At 40.7% G+C, this 14,160-nt stretch overlaps 1 protein-coding gene across 1 annotated transcript; it reads right to left on the reverse strand.

Annotated features, from left to right (window-relative positions):
• On the reverse strand, window positions 1-10,555 carry LOC141796763 (myosin heavy chain, fast skeletal muscle-like). Its single transcript, XM_074678026.1, has 39 exons — window positions 10,349-10,555; window positions 10,132-10,275; window positions 9,871-10,027; window positions 9,748-9,775; window positions 8,988-9,093; window positions 8,801-8,893; window positions 8,649-8,712; window positions 8,468-8,566; window positions 8,255-8,358; window positions 7,994-8,132; window positions 7,741-7,859; window positions 7,305-7,454; window positions 7,003-7,173; window positions 6,613-6,913; window positions 6,412-6,482; window positions 6,226-6,313; window positions 5,976-6,093; window positions 5,768-5,891; window positions 5,539-5,679; window positions 5,203-5,454; window positions 4,883-5,125; window positions 4,623-4,799; window positions 4,397-4,542; window positions 4,217-4,307; window positions 3,740-4,129; window positions 3,520-3,646; window positions 3,313-3,431; window positions 3,032-3,228; window positions 2,748-2,931; window positions 2,479-2,644; window positions 2,233-2,357; window positions 1,528-1,836; window positions 1,231-1,434; window positions 1,016-1,141; window positions 755-925; window positions 558-662; window positions 374-469; window positions 123-254; window positions 1-21 (listed from the first exon to the last, which is right to left on the reverse strand). The coding sequence occupies exons 1-39, from the start codon at window positions 10,553-10,555 to the stop codon at window positions 1-3; spliced, it is 5,805 nt and encodes a 1,934-aa protein (XP_074534127.1).
• Between the last annotated feature and the right edge of the window lie 3,605 nt (window positions 10,556-14,160).

A 14,160-nucleotide genomic window follows, 5' to 3' on the forward strand; every position in this document is an offset into this window, starting at 1 on the left:
TTACTCAGCTGCATCTTTGCCCTGTAAAAAATGGAGAAATAAATTAATCAATACAGACAGTACACAGATTTGCTGAAGACACAGGGAGTATGAAGATTCTTGGTTTTGAATTATCAATTTACCTTCCCAGAGTCACGGCTCTTAGCTCTCAGTTTGTTAACCTGGGACTCAGCAATGTCAGCACGCTCCTCAGCCTCTTCCAGCTCATGCTGAATCTTCCTGCACTTGGACAGATGAACATTGGCCTGCTCCTCCTGAAATACAAAAAGAACATTTTAAATGTTCAAATTCCCACTGAAGTCTACATAAAAAAGTAGACGTTATCAGGTTGTTTTTGTTTGAACATGAATTCAGAGAAATACTTTGTCCTTACCGCTTCCTCAGCCTGCCTCTTGTAGGCCTTCACCTTGAGCTGCAGCTTGTCAACCAGATCCTGCAGTCTGGTAACGTTCTTCTTGTCCTCCTCAGTCTGTAATAGAGTGTAGTTTGTAATTTTGATCGTTTGTAAGTTCAACTTTTTTTATGGATACAGTTTTTGCATGTTAAAGAGACTATACCTGATAGGTGAGCTCCTTCACTCTCCTCTCATATTTGCGGACACCCTTAACAGCATCAGCTCCACGTCTCTGCTCACCCTCAACCTCAGCTTCCAGCTCACGCACCTTCAGAAAACAGAAGCATAATAAGTATATAAATATGAATATTTTTGAAAGTCTTGACTTGCTTGTCCAAATTCCATGCATGACCTTCTTACCCTAGATTCAAGTTTCTGGAGCTGCTTCTTGCCACCCTTCATGGCCAGGTTCTCAGCCTCGTCCAGGCGGTGCTGCAAGTCCTTAACTGCAACCTCAAGGTTCTTCTTCATTCTCTCCAGGTGAGAGCTAGTATCCTGCTCCTTCTTCAGCTCCTCAGCCATCATAGCAGCCTAGAGGGAAAAAATGTACCTGGTGAGAAAGATCTTAGAAAGACAACTGATCATGACTTCAGAAGGAGAAAAAAATAAAAGTACACCCACATCAGTGATGGCCTTCTTGGCCTTCTCCTCTGCATTCCTTGCTTCCTGAACAGTATCATCCACTTCGCTCTGAATCTGGACCAGGTCAGCCTCAAGCTTCTTCTTGGTGTTCAGAAGGCTTGTGTTCTAAAGGCAGATCATGAATAATAATTATTATTTCCCTGAAATAGAGATTGATATGGCAGAAAAAGTAGCCAAGATAAAGGAAAAGTCACCTGTGAGTGCAGGAGTCCAACACGCTCACTTGCATCCACCAGCTCCTGCTCAGCAACTTTGCGGCTTCTCTCGGTCTGTTCCAGAGCAGCTCTGAGTTCCTCAATCTCAGCTACCATGAGACCGTTCCTGCGTTCCACCATAGCAGCTTGTTCTTTAAGGTCTTCCTGAGCTCTGACAGCATCATCAAGGTGCAGTTGTGCGTCCTAGAGAAAAATGTCAGAGTAAAATATACCATGACTACTAAAATAAAAGAGCTGTAATTATGAACTCTGCATTAATGCTGTGTGCTACAGTACCTTCAGCTGTCCCTGCACATTTCTCAGCTGCTTCTGGGACTCAGCAGCCTGGCGATTGGCATGGCTCAGTTGAATCTCCATCTCATTCAGGTCTCCCTCCATCTTCTTCTTGATTCTCAGGGCATCATTCCTGCTCCTGACCTCAGAATCTAGAGTGCCCTGCATGGAGTCAACCACTCTCTGGCTGTTCCTCTTGATCTGCTCCATCTCCTCATCTTTCTCTGCAAGCTTCCTGTCCACCTCACCCTTGATCTGGTTGAGCTCAAGCTGGACACGCAGGATCTTAGACTCTTCATGTTCCAGGGTTCCCTGAAAAGAGAAAAATAAAAATGTTTAAATCCAAAACTTTGTATTGTTTACAATTCTGCAATTTTCAATTGCAAGATGCTTTTGTCCAAAGCAACGTACAATATATGCAAAGAATATAGTCTGGAGGAAAACCCCTGTCAAGTGTGATTAAGTGCTTCATTTTGTGGCTGCAGGTGCTGCCATCTAGTGCCAGAAGATTTTTTTTTTTTTTTTAATTTCATTGAAAATAATTTGGGCACAACTAATAATTTGTCATCAATATCATAATGCCCATCAACATTCAACATTATTTAATATGCAGTGATTAATTCTTACTAAGAGTTACTTTTTTAATACATCTATTAACAGATTGAGGTGTTTGAATTTTGTTCAGGCAAATATCCCATAAAATCATACCTCAGCCTCTTCAAGAGCTGTCTGGATCTCAGACTTCTCAGTCTCCACCTGCTTCTTGGCCTTCTCAAGCTCATGGATGCTCTTGCCAGTCTCACCAATCTGTTCAGTCAGATCTGAGATCTCCTCTGCAGAGAGAATGAAGAGTTTTTTATTGTTAAGGCGCAAAATATAAAATGAGAATTAGATAGAAGAAAGAAATAGACCCTTTTCAGCCAAAAGTGTTTGCAGAGTGTAAGGAGAACTTACGCTGCAGGTTCTTGTTTTCACGCTTCATGGTCTCCAGCTGATCCAGAGCTTCCTCATAGGAGTTCTTCATCTTGAACAGCTCAGTGCTGAGAGAACGAGCCTCCTTCTGGGCTCCCTCAAGCTCTGCCTGACCCTCCTCATACTTCTGCTTCCACTCGGCCAACACCTAAATTTCAATTGATTTTCTTAGTTACTGACCAGGATAAGGTTGAATCTCATTAGGGTTTCTAGAGTTGTTTGTTTGAAGAGTTGACAGAAGTGAACATTACCTTGTCAAAGTTCCTCTGCTTCTTGTCAAGGTTGGCAGCCAGGCCGTTAGCTCTCTCAACATCAATCATGAGGTCCTCCACCTCACTCTGGAGCCTCTGTTTGGTTTTCTCCAGAGAGGCACACTTGGAATTGACAGCCTCAATCTGTTCCTCAGCCTCCTGAAGGCGCTGGGCAAGCTTTTTCCTGTGTGAAAACAGTGTGGTTGGTCGCAGTGAAAGCCTTGAACTTAAAACACCCACAATATTTTTACAAATTAAAAAACATTTTATGAAAAAGAACTCACTTGGCTTCCTCAAGCTCTTCAGTGCGCTGGATAGCATCAGTTTCATATTTGGACCTCCACTGAGACACCTCACTGTTGGCCTTGGACATTCCACGCTGCAGCTCAGCCTTTGCTTCCTGCTCCTCCTCAAACTGCTCCCTCAGCAGGTCACAGTCATGGCGGGCTGATTGCAGTCCATGGGCAAGAGCATTCTTGGCCTAATGAAAGAAACAATATTTGATAAGAATATCTGAGTTGAAAAAATAAACTCAAGAAGGTATCAGTGAGGTAAGTTTTCTTACCTTAACCTCCTCCTCAATGTGTCTCTTCAGCTCCTCAATTTGCTGAGTGTAGGCCTGTTTGCCTCTGGTCAGCTGGGAGACGAGAGCTTCTTTCTCTTCAATTTGACGCCCAAACTCACCTTGTTAGAAAGAAGGGGTGATACATTATTGTGTGCCACACTTTTACTGCAACAAACAACAGATTTTTTAATTGGTACTTGTAGATACCATTTTCTGTCAGGAGACGTGCTTTCTGTGCGCCCAGGTCATTGATTTGACGGACATTTTCATCGTTCTTGGTCTTCAGTTCGCTAAGTTGGTCCTCAAGAGTACGGCACATTTTCTCAAGATTTCCCTAAAAAGAGAAAGAGATCAAATTAGTGATCATATATGTATGACCCTGTTCACTACACAAACTCATTAAAATCACATAAACTGTGTTTTGTACCTTTGCTTTAGCTACAGCCTCCATGTTGCTGGAGAGGTCATCAATCTCCATCTTGTATTCGCTCTTTTCCTTCTCAAGCTTCTGCTTGACGCGCTGGAGGTTGTCGATCTGCTCTCCCAGCTCAGCAACGCTGTCGGCCTGTTTCTTGCGAAGGGCAGCTGCAGTGGCTTCATGCTGCAGAGTGGACTCCTCAAGATCACGACGAAGCTTCTGGAACTCAGCTTCACGCTTCTTGTTCATCTCAATCTGAGCAGCAGTGGCACCACCAGCCTCCTCCAGCCTCTCACTGATCTCCTCAAGTTCCCTGGAGAGGTCAGCTCTCTGCTTCTCAACCTTGGCACGAGCAGCACGCTCAGCCTCAATCTCCTCCTCCAGTTCCTCAACACGGGCCTGTTAATTGAAGGCATTTTGTCTTTCAGTGAACAACTACTTTATGAAAAAACACTGAATGTGTGTTCATTTAACTCATTTTTTCACCTGAAGCTCCTTGATCTTCTTTTGAAGCTGAGCACCCATTGACTGCTCATCCTCAATCTTGCTGAGGAGCTGGCTGATCTCAAAGTCCTTCCTGTGGGATTAACAGAATAAAATCAGTGTGTAGTGTTGGTTATAATCTTGAGTGTTATTAAATGTGATTAAATTGAAAAGCCATGTTACTTTTTCAGTTTCTCCTCAGACTGCTGCTTGTCATTCTCAAGATCCATGATGGATTCCTGAGCCAGTTTCAGATCACCCTCAAGCTTTCTCTTGGCTCTCTCAAGGTCCATGCGCAGCTTCTTCTCTTGCTCCAGAGAACCCTCAAGCTAAAGAGTAATACAATTTTTTATTGACCAGGTTCATCATCCACGTCTGTTTGCTTAACTCAGTGACTTTTGAAACTCACGTCATCCACTTGCTGCTCAAGCTTGGTCTTGGATTTGGTCAGAGTGTTGACTTTGTCTTCCTCAGCCTGCAGATCATCCAGAGTCTGCTGATGAGCCTCCTGAAGGGCTTTCTTTTCCTTGGTCAGCTTAGCAATGCTCTCATCCTGAGAGGCCATCTCTTCGGTCAGGTTCTTCACCTGTATTAACAAGCAAAATGTTGTCATGATGTATCGGGCTCCAGATTTCACTTGATTTGCAATTTATATCTATTTTCCCAAACCTTGTTCTCAGTGGCATGTTTCTCCTTCTCCACTTTGGCCAAGGTAAGCTCCAGGTCATCAATATCCTTTTTGAGCTCAGAGCATTCATCCTCCAGCTTTCTCTTCTTGGCAGTGAGCTCAGCATTGATTTCCTCTTCATCCTCCAGTCTCTCAGTTGTCTCTTTGAGTTTGGCCTCCATCTGGATCTTACTCTTAATAAGTCCCTCACATCTCTCCTCAGCATCTGACAGATTCTCTGATTCCTGGTTTGCAATGGAAATCAAGATGTGAGCAGATCCTTGTTTTAACAGAAACAGACAAAACTTCAATGTTTACTCACTGATGCAACTTGCAGCTGCAGATCATTCTTTTCCTGCAGCAGGGACACCATCTTCTCTTCCAGCTCCTTCTTTTTGGCCAGGGCAGCAGCCAGGTCTGACTGCATCTTCTCATAGTTTTCCTTCATCTGCTGCAGCTCCTTCTCAGTTTCGGCGCTCTTCAGCAGAGGCTTGATCTTGTAGTACACCTTCATCCATGGCCAGTGTTTGACATTCATGAATGAGCGGACATTGTACTGGATGGTATAGATGGCCTCTCTGTTGACAAGAAACATCTGTTATGAACAATCTATTCATGCTTTTCCCCTAATTTCATTCAGTCAAATCTGTTTTGTAACTTGCCTCCTCTCCATCATCTTCACAAACTCCTTCCTCATGAGGTAAGCACGGCAGAGGGCCTGAGTCATTGTGACCAGAGATGCCAGTTTTTCATCTCTCATCTCCTCAAGAGTACCCAGAAGACCAGCTTTGAAGAACACCTAAACAGAAAATTCAAAGTGTATGTAACAAACTCAGCAAATTCATTGCTTTAAGTAACTAACTATATAAGACTAAATATTGGCTTACCTTGGTGTGTCCAAATCTGTACTCATCATGATTCACATCAATTGATCCAAGCAACTTCTCTGAAGCCTTCTTGTTATCAATGAACTGTCCATCAGGGATGACACTGGCATTCAGCACCTTGTATCTTTAAAGAAGGAGTTCATTATGAGTGTGAGCTCTGTTTTTTGTGCCCCTTGAAATAAGTTTCGAGTAACATATCATGTGATACCTCTGCTTGAAGTCAGCATAGAGAATTCTGCTGGGGAAGCCCTTTCTGCAGATTCTGATACCCTCCAGCACACCGTTACACCTGAGCTGGTGGATGACCAGGAAGTTCTCCATCAGACCTGCAAGAGACATTTGTTGTAGCTATTTGTTCCTAATAGAAAATGAACAAAACTCCAAAAGAAAAAAAAACTCATGAACTTGCTTAACATAAAAATTCTCAAATTATCAATTAGATTGGGTTTTTCATGTACCTGGAGTCTTTGACTCATTGGGAATCAGGCAACGCACAAAGTGAGGGTGGGTGCTCCTCAAGTTAGTCATCAGCTTGCCCAAGTTCTCCTGTTGATCAAGAATGTTAACATTTGTCATGAGATCAAGCAACTAAAAATCTCTGACTTAATTGGGACATGACCCAAATTTGCCCTGTAAAACCTTACCCTGAACTGTGAAGACACAGTCTGCATAGAGCCACCCTTCTTCTTGCCTCCCTTCTTTCCACCACCAGTCTCTGTTGATAAATAAGACAAAATCTTAGAGAAGTTTTCAAACAGCATTTACATATCCTTCAGTTTATCAATGATAAACCAATCAATGACCTTAGACATATATGTTTATGATTACTGTTGTTAAAATCATACCCTCAACAACGGGAGGATACAAGGTAGCCACCAACTTGACTGAGGACTTCTGGTACAGCTGAAGAACAGACTCATTCAGTGGATCCTTGTTCTTGTCCAGCCAACCAGCGATGTTGTAGTCCACGGTTCCAGCATAGTGGACCAGAGAGAAGTGGGCCTCAGCCTTGCCCTTGGCAGGCTTGGGCTTCTCAAATGCTTTGTTTTTGCCAAGATGCTGGTCATACAGCTTGTTCTTGAAGGATGTGTCTGTGGCCTTGGGGAACATGCACTCCTCTTCAAGGATGGAGAAGATGCCCATGGGCTAGGAAATATATGAAGGAAGAATATTATGAAACCAAACAATCAGTAAAACCAAGACAATTGCATAAAGCCCTTGATTATAATCATTACCTTCTCAATCAGCTCAATGCAGGCAGCCAAGTCCATACCAAAGTCAATGAACTCCCAGACAATACCCTCCTTCTTGTACTCCTCTTGCTCCAGAACGAACATGGTGTGGTTGAAGAACTGTTGCAGTTTCTCATTGGTGAAGTTGATGCACAGCTGCTCCAGGGTGTTGAACTATAAGAAGAATTACCAGCCAGATGAAACATTGACAACAAAGAGAAAGTTTGTGTCAGGAATGGTCTTAAGCAAATTGAACAATAAATAAATAAATAAATATATAATTAGAATAAGTATGTAAAGCTTACATCAAAGATTTCAAAGCCAGCAATATCCAGCACACCAATGAAGAACTGCCTTGGCTGTTTGGTGTCCAACATCTGGTTGATACGGATGACCATCCACAAGAACATCCTCTCATAGATAGACTTGGCCAGGGCAGTAACTGAATTATTCACCTGAAAAAAATACAGGTATTATTTTATTTGAGACAGTTCAGCATTTTTTTTGAGAGACCATAGATGTAAAATAAGAAATACTGTACCTTGGTTTTGACATAAAAATCTACACACCTAACAGTACTCATAAAATTATGTAATTCATGTTTCATCTTTTAAAATGATCATAAGTACTTTTTAATGTATCTCATTTTTTATTGTGTTCAAACAAATGAAGCACTGCAGTATGTCAGAAGAAGTAATGGAACCTAATTTCTAATTTTAATATATATCTATTCATATTTACCTGAGGTACAGTCTGTCCCTTGGTGACAAACTCATTTCCGACCTTCACTCTGGGATAGCACAGAGCCTTAAGCATATCAGCTGAGTTGAGACCCAGCAAGTAGGCGACCTTGTCAGCATCTGACAAGAGTAGAAGGATTAAAACTTATACATGCAGCATGTGACACTGCAAAATAGTAATGACAGAAAAAAACACTAGCTGAAAAAGAATATTACAACCAAGCTGTACTTAATGAGTCAAAATTAGAACTCACCTTCTGTGCCATCAGGCTCAGCCTGCTCCTCACGCTGCTTCTGCTTGAACTTCATGTTACCATGGTGAAGCACAGCACCAGTCAGCTTGTAGATGCTCATCTTCTCCTCATTAGTGAAGCCCAGGATATCAATAGCATTCTGTGTTTGAAAGAAGTATCCAAACCAAATGTTATCACTTCTGAGAATTGATTAAGAGGTTCTTTTGATTTGATAATCATTCATTAAAAACACATGGAAATTATGTTGTGACGGTCCCTCACATCAGTGGCTTCCAGCTCAACTTTGTCATCAATGCTGGCCACAGCGATCTGTCCCATGCTGCACATGGGGAAGTCGTAGGGGTTGGATGTGATGAGCGACATTTCTGGCAAACAAATGTTAAAAGCTCAATATCTTGTTTTATATACATCATTTTTTAAATATATCAAACTGAGGATTAATACAGAGTTAGTTAAGTTTATCTTTGTGTTTACCAATCAGCTCAGGTTTGTGGTTGGTAAACATCTGGAAGAAGATGTGGTAGCCTCTTTCATCAGGAAGCTGGTATGTCACTCTAGACTTCTCCAGCAGATCTATAAATGTTTAACAAACAAGTTATGTTCTGATCACAATTTCATTCCTGTTTTATGTAGGTATCAGAGAACTGTTACTTACATGTTTCAATGTCAGCACTAGCCAGTTTGCCAGTTGTGCCGAAATGAATTCTGATGAATTTACCCTGTTTTGGAAAAAGACAGTTTAGAAATACAGAAACATGTGTACTGTTTCAGATAAGCCCTGTGATACCAAAATCTCTCCATACTTACAAAACGAGATGAGTTGTCATTCCTCACAGTTTTGGCATTACCATAGGCCTCCAGCAGAGGATTGGCTGCAATAATCTGATCCTCAAGGGAACCCTAAAAAAAGAGTCAAAAGTGATATCAGACATGTGATTTTCCTAAATTGAAAGATGACGGAACAATTAAGTGTGAACATTATTCATGAACATACTCCCATCTTTGATTCCTTCTTCTTCTCTCCTCCACCAACTGAGATAGTTGCAAAGTACTGAATGACACGCTTGGTGTTCACAGTCTTTCCAGCACCAGATTCTCCACTAGGTATAGAGAAACACTTGTAAGGACTTGTACATTGTCTTTTGCTACGTTTCCACCAAGCAGTCCGGGTCGGTTCGTCTCGGTGCGCTTTTAGCGGCGTTTCCACTGACTCATCCCGGGACGGATCCCTCAAAACCGAGACGAGCCGTCCTACTTTTTTGGGACCCTTTCGTATGGGTGCCAGACTGAACCGATCTGCTCTCGGGAGGTGGAGCAACACACTGCAGACGGTTGATTGGTCAAAAGAATCGTCACTTACCCCGACAGCAGCTGCATTTCTCCTGGCGACTCACAGACTCTCTGAAACGAAGCTTGATTGCACTTTGTAACAGAGAGTTTCTTGAAAATCACAGAGGACGAAATGCTGCATGTCTTCCGTCTATGCTCTTTATTTACTGTGTCGCGTTTTCTTCTTTGTTGGATTTAATCGTGGGGTCAGCTGCTACAGCATCGCGCTATTGTTTACCAGCTGCGGCTTCCAGCATCAGGCTTACACGCCGCCCACCACGAGAGGGCACAGTTTGCTGTGGAAACAGATCATACTTAACTGTCCCAAACCATCCCATACTGTACTGAACCGACCCGGACTGCTTGGTGGAAACGCAGCTTTTGTCAAGGCATAGAAATATAAAGTCAACAAATACTGAACTTACGTGATCAAGACAGACTGGTTCTCCCTATCTGTTGATTTATGAACAAAAAACAGTTCATGAGATTTACTTGCAGCAGGAGCCTCAATCAATAAAATATCTTTTCTCACAGGGGTTACGTCTTACCAGTAAGCATGAACTGAAAAGCGTTGTCAGAGACAGAGAAGATGTGGGGTGGAGCCTCCATACGCTTCTTGCCTCTATAAGCACTGACAACTTCAGCATCATACACTGGGAGCCACTTGTAGGGGTTTACAGTGGCACAGAACAAGCCAGAGTAGGTCTGAAAGAAGTTGGAAAGATCCACCAGTTACCATCAGTCAGCATACTTTACATGTGAATCCTGTCATAAAATGTTCCTAACTATCATAAGGCTTGTTTTCTTACGTAGATCATCCATGCTGCATAACGCTCTTTGAGGTTATAAAGCACAGAGGCTTCATTGAGGTGGGTCATCATGGCCATGTCCTCAATTTTGTCGAACTTGGGAGGGTTCATGGGACAAACATCATCTTCTTTGACTGTTCTCTCCTGAAACAGGAACAATGTGTCATGAGAAATGATGAACTGATAGAGAATTTGACACTGACTTCAAGGTACCAACCTCGTCATTGACCAGGACTTTGACAGTGACTTTGCCACCATCCTTCTTGATGATTGTTGCCTTCAAGTACAGCTCTTTGGCATCAGCCACATAGCAGGCACTCTTGGCATCAAAGGGTGCACTTTGAGCCTCAATTCTCTCCCTCTCTGGCTTACGAAGATAAATGGCAGCTTTGCCATAAATGGCCATCTCCGCGTCTGTACTCATGGTGGCAGTTTACTTCTAAAAGAAAAATTGAAGATGAGAAAACTCAAGTATTAATCCAGCATCAGTCAGGCAGTCAATTTACCAAAGAACACATGTAGAAAATAGGTAACTAAACTTAAAAATAAATCAACCCCTTCAAATCCTATGGTCTTCCAATTGGGAAGTTGAGAAGCTTGAGGTAGCTCTGCAGTAAATGGCATTAATCCTAGCACTTATCAAGTATTAATGTTGTCATATTGCACATCAGATTAAACAGGTGGAACTCAGCTACAACTGCTATTAAGACTTTCTGAGTTTTCTTTCTGGTAATACTAGTAACATAGACACCACAAAACCCCTTTCATGTCCTACATTTCCCTCAAAGACTTTCTGCTGCATGCTAAGACTTGGGCAGGTGGTTTAGAATCTTTTTCTAATAATATCTTTGTGCCTTTCCTGCACTTGATGGCAGCACCTGCTGCCGAATAACTTGTAGCACTGTTGTCGCACTGACTAGGTTTTCCTTCTGTCTAAATTCTTGCTTGTGTTGTGTGTCAGACAAAAGCGACTGCTAAATAAAACTGTAGAACTGTAGATTTGTCAAGGTCTCACTTGTTTATTAAAGGTGGAAACCCTTGGGAGACAGTTTAGCAGGATGAATGAGGATTTAATCTGGCTGCATCCCATGTCACCTCAGTTGCACTCAAGCATTCCCCCACTTGCATTTTTCACTTCCATTTAAACCCCTAGCACCAGAAATGCACAGTTATCCATGGAAATAAAGAGATAGAGAGACAGAAGGGGGGAAAAATGTTTTTTTCTTTGACAAAATCTTTTTTTTTATGCTGCCCTGATAAATCCTTGCATTTTTCTCTGCAGATTACCCTGTTTTGCTGACCTTGATGAGTCTTAGCCACGGGAAGAACTTTGGGATGCTTTGCGACTTAACAAAGCTGAATCTCTCTCTAGTTTGACAGAGGACCAAGGTTATTACATTTTAGAACTGTTGGATGCAGTGGAAGCGTGATGCCACTGCATGATGTGTTTTAACACTTACAAAGGGTCCATTCAGTGCTGCTTGCAGCTTTAATTAAACTAGAAATTGTTTTTAAAGATAAACATTGAAATCATGATTAAACATCTGAAAGTTAATTAGACAAGTTGTAATGAATTGCACATAATTTTCAGTATCTGTCAACTTAAACAAATAAAATAAAATAAAATAAAATAAAATGACATCCAAATTGCTCTTACCTGGCCCCCTCTATGTATGAAGTATTCACCAATCCTGTTTGAAACAATTGATCAGGTTTGTCAGAGCAGATTTAAAATCATTGATTCGTTCAATTGTGCCACTGATTTGGCTTTTATCTGAAATATAACAACATGAATTAGTCCGCTGCATTAAAGAATGTAGACTCACCGCAAGCTGGACCACAGCGTCTTCTGTGGCTCGCTGTTTCCTTGACTAGTTTCCGTCTTATATTGAAAGGGATCAGCTGACACAGCTGAAGTTAAATATGGATACGGTCCAAATGTGGTAGCGTTATGGGGTGTTCATAAAATGTGTTGCCAGGATATGCTTTGCATCTAATGTTTCAGGTTTCACTGAGCCATTCTAGTAATGGACTTTTGCCTGAACATTAGTTATCTTGAGACTAACATTGAGCTCTCAAGCATCCATTGTGTTTTTAAGAAAAAAAAAAATCAAAAAGACTTCTTTGGCTTGTCTTAAACTTAATAATGTAGATTTTTTTTTACTTTAAAAGTATTATTTACAACTTTTTGAATGTAATGCATCGTGGCAATATGTAAAGCATATCATTTAAGCTATTTCATATAAAACAAATGCCTGTCTGCAGTGGTGAGAGGCTAATAATTTTCTAAATGACATTCACATGCTGTTAAGTCTTTTTTTAATCACCAGTACTTAATTGTAATGCATATCCTCTGCTACAACTTACAAGTATGACAGCAAAGCTTTGCTATAAAATCTGTACGTAGGTTTATTGGTACCATCTGTGTACATTAGAAATAAAAGCAGTTTAATTTCAAGCTGTAATTTTTAAATAACTTCAAGACCACTAAGGAAAAAATGTTAGCTGTAAAACTTTTAAAGTTTTGAAACCTTACTTAATACTGACCTGGTTTTTGAGGCACTTGGGAGAAGGATTTGTATGAAATGAATAGAAAAAGAGTTTATGCTCATAAAAGTTATGCCTTTCATCCAAAAATGGTTTAAAACATAAAACTCAATACATGTTGTGCACCACATATATGTTGTGCAGGAAAATATACATTTTTAATCATAAAGGCACAAAAAACTGCTTCAGATATAGAATTGAATAAGAGAAAAACATTAAAATGTAGGTTTCTACCAAGATTATAAGACCAAAGATTAACAAGAGAATATACTTTTGGGTGGATTTAAATTACACTTTTGCAGCAGCATTTTGTTCGTTTACTATTCTCTGCTGTGCTTCATTTTTAGTTCAGATACTAATGAAACATTGTTAGTAAAAACAAAAAATATGGCTTCAGGTTAAGCCTTTGACATAATCAGTTGTATTTACATTTCAGTAAATGCAAAAAAATATATATATAAATATATATATATATATATATATATATTTTTTTTTTTATAAAAACACCTATAGAGAAGTTTGATGATGGTTGATATTTTTAAAAGGTTTCACTTTTTGTTTAAAACACCAAAGTAAAAAGACCCCTCTCTTTCACATTTTCTTCTCTCATTTTTCTCAAGATTTACTGTATAGATTTTGATAAAGTCAAAGGAAGCACTGAGGGAGCAATTGGGAGATTCTGGAGTTAGCCAAGTTTCAAAATTATTTTCATTTTCGTCTGTTGTGGCCAAGGGCGGACTGGCCATCGGGAGCACCGGGAGGTTTCCCGGTGGGCCGCTGCCTCAGTGACAGACAGACCTGCAGCACCGGCCGTCGTCGGGCTGAACAGGTCGTACGCATCCCGTTGTTATGACCTGGGCCGAGACAAAATCCAGGACTGTATTTCAGTCCCAGTCCGCCACTGGTTGTGGCCCTTAATGAAGTCTTCTTGGCAAAAAATGCTCTCTTGTGTCAAATTCATCTTTTGTGCCTTCTCAAGATTATTTATTTATTTATTTACTTCTTACACACCTTTCCCTACTTCTTGATCACTACTATAACCTCTCAAGTATACAAAAAGCAGTTCTCTGTCCTGATGTACTCCCAATGGCTATTTCTGTTTTAAGTATTATGGTGCTTATAATCATATCAATTTTTTCCACTTTACTTTGATCTTGGGATCACACTTGGTATATTTCATCTGAAAACCTCAAATGCTGCAGGCTAACATCTGCTAAATATTAAGTTCATTTTTAGAATGAAAATAATTGAAATAATCATTTACTGTTCAAACAGAAAAAACACAGAGGAATGCAAGTTCAAAAAGGTTTATTGTGGTGTATTTCAGATCATATTATATGATTAGAAACAGCCCATCAGCTGGAATGCTTTACTCAGCTGCATCTTTGCCCTGTAAAAAATGGAGAAATAAATTAATCAATACGGACAGTACACAGATTTGCTGAAGACACAGGGAGTATGAAGATTCTTGGTTTTGAATTA

This window comes from Halichoeres trimaculatus, unplaced genomic scaffold, assembly GCF_033239565.1.
Source record: "Halichoeres trimaculatus isolate MK-OKI-2021-1 unplaced genomic scaffold, fHalTri1.1 fHalTri1_scaffold_10, whole genome shotgun sequence".
Taxonomy (NCBI): domain Eukaryota; kingdom Metazoa; phylum Chordata; class Actinopteri; order Labriformes; family Labridae; genus Halichoeres; species Halichoeres trimaculatus.

Excerpts from the sequence above, each read along its gene's own strand:
- LOC141796763 (XM_074678026.1), bottom strand. The coding sequence starts at position 10,555 with ATGAGTACAGACGCGGAGATGGCCATTTATGGCAAAGCTGCCATTTAT. Across the intron at positions 10,276-10,348 it reads AAGTCCTGGTCAATGACGAG|GAGAGAACAGTCAAAGAAGA; the intron begins GTTGGTACCTTG and ends TTCCTGTTTCAG. Across the intron at positions 926-1,015 it reads CCAAGAAGGCCATCACTGAT|GCTGCTATGATGGCTGAGGA; the intron begins GTGGGTGTACTT and ends TTTTCCCTCTAG.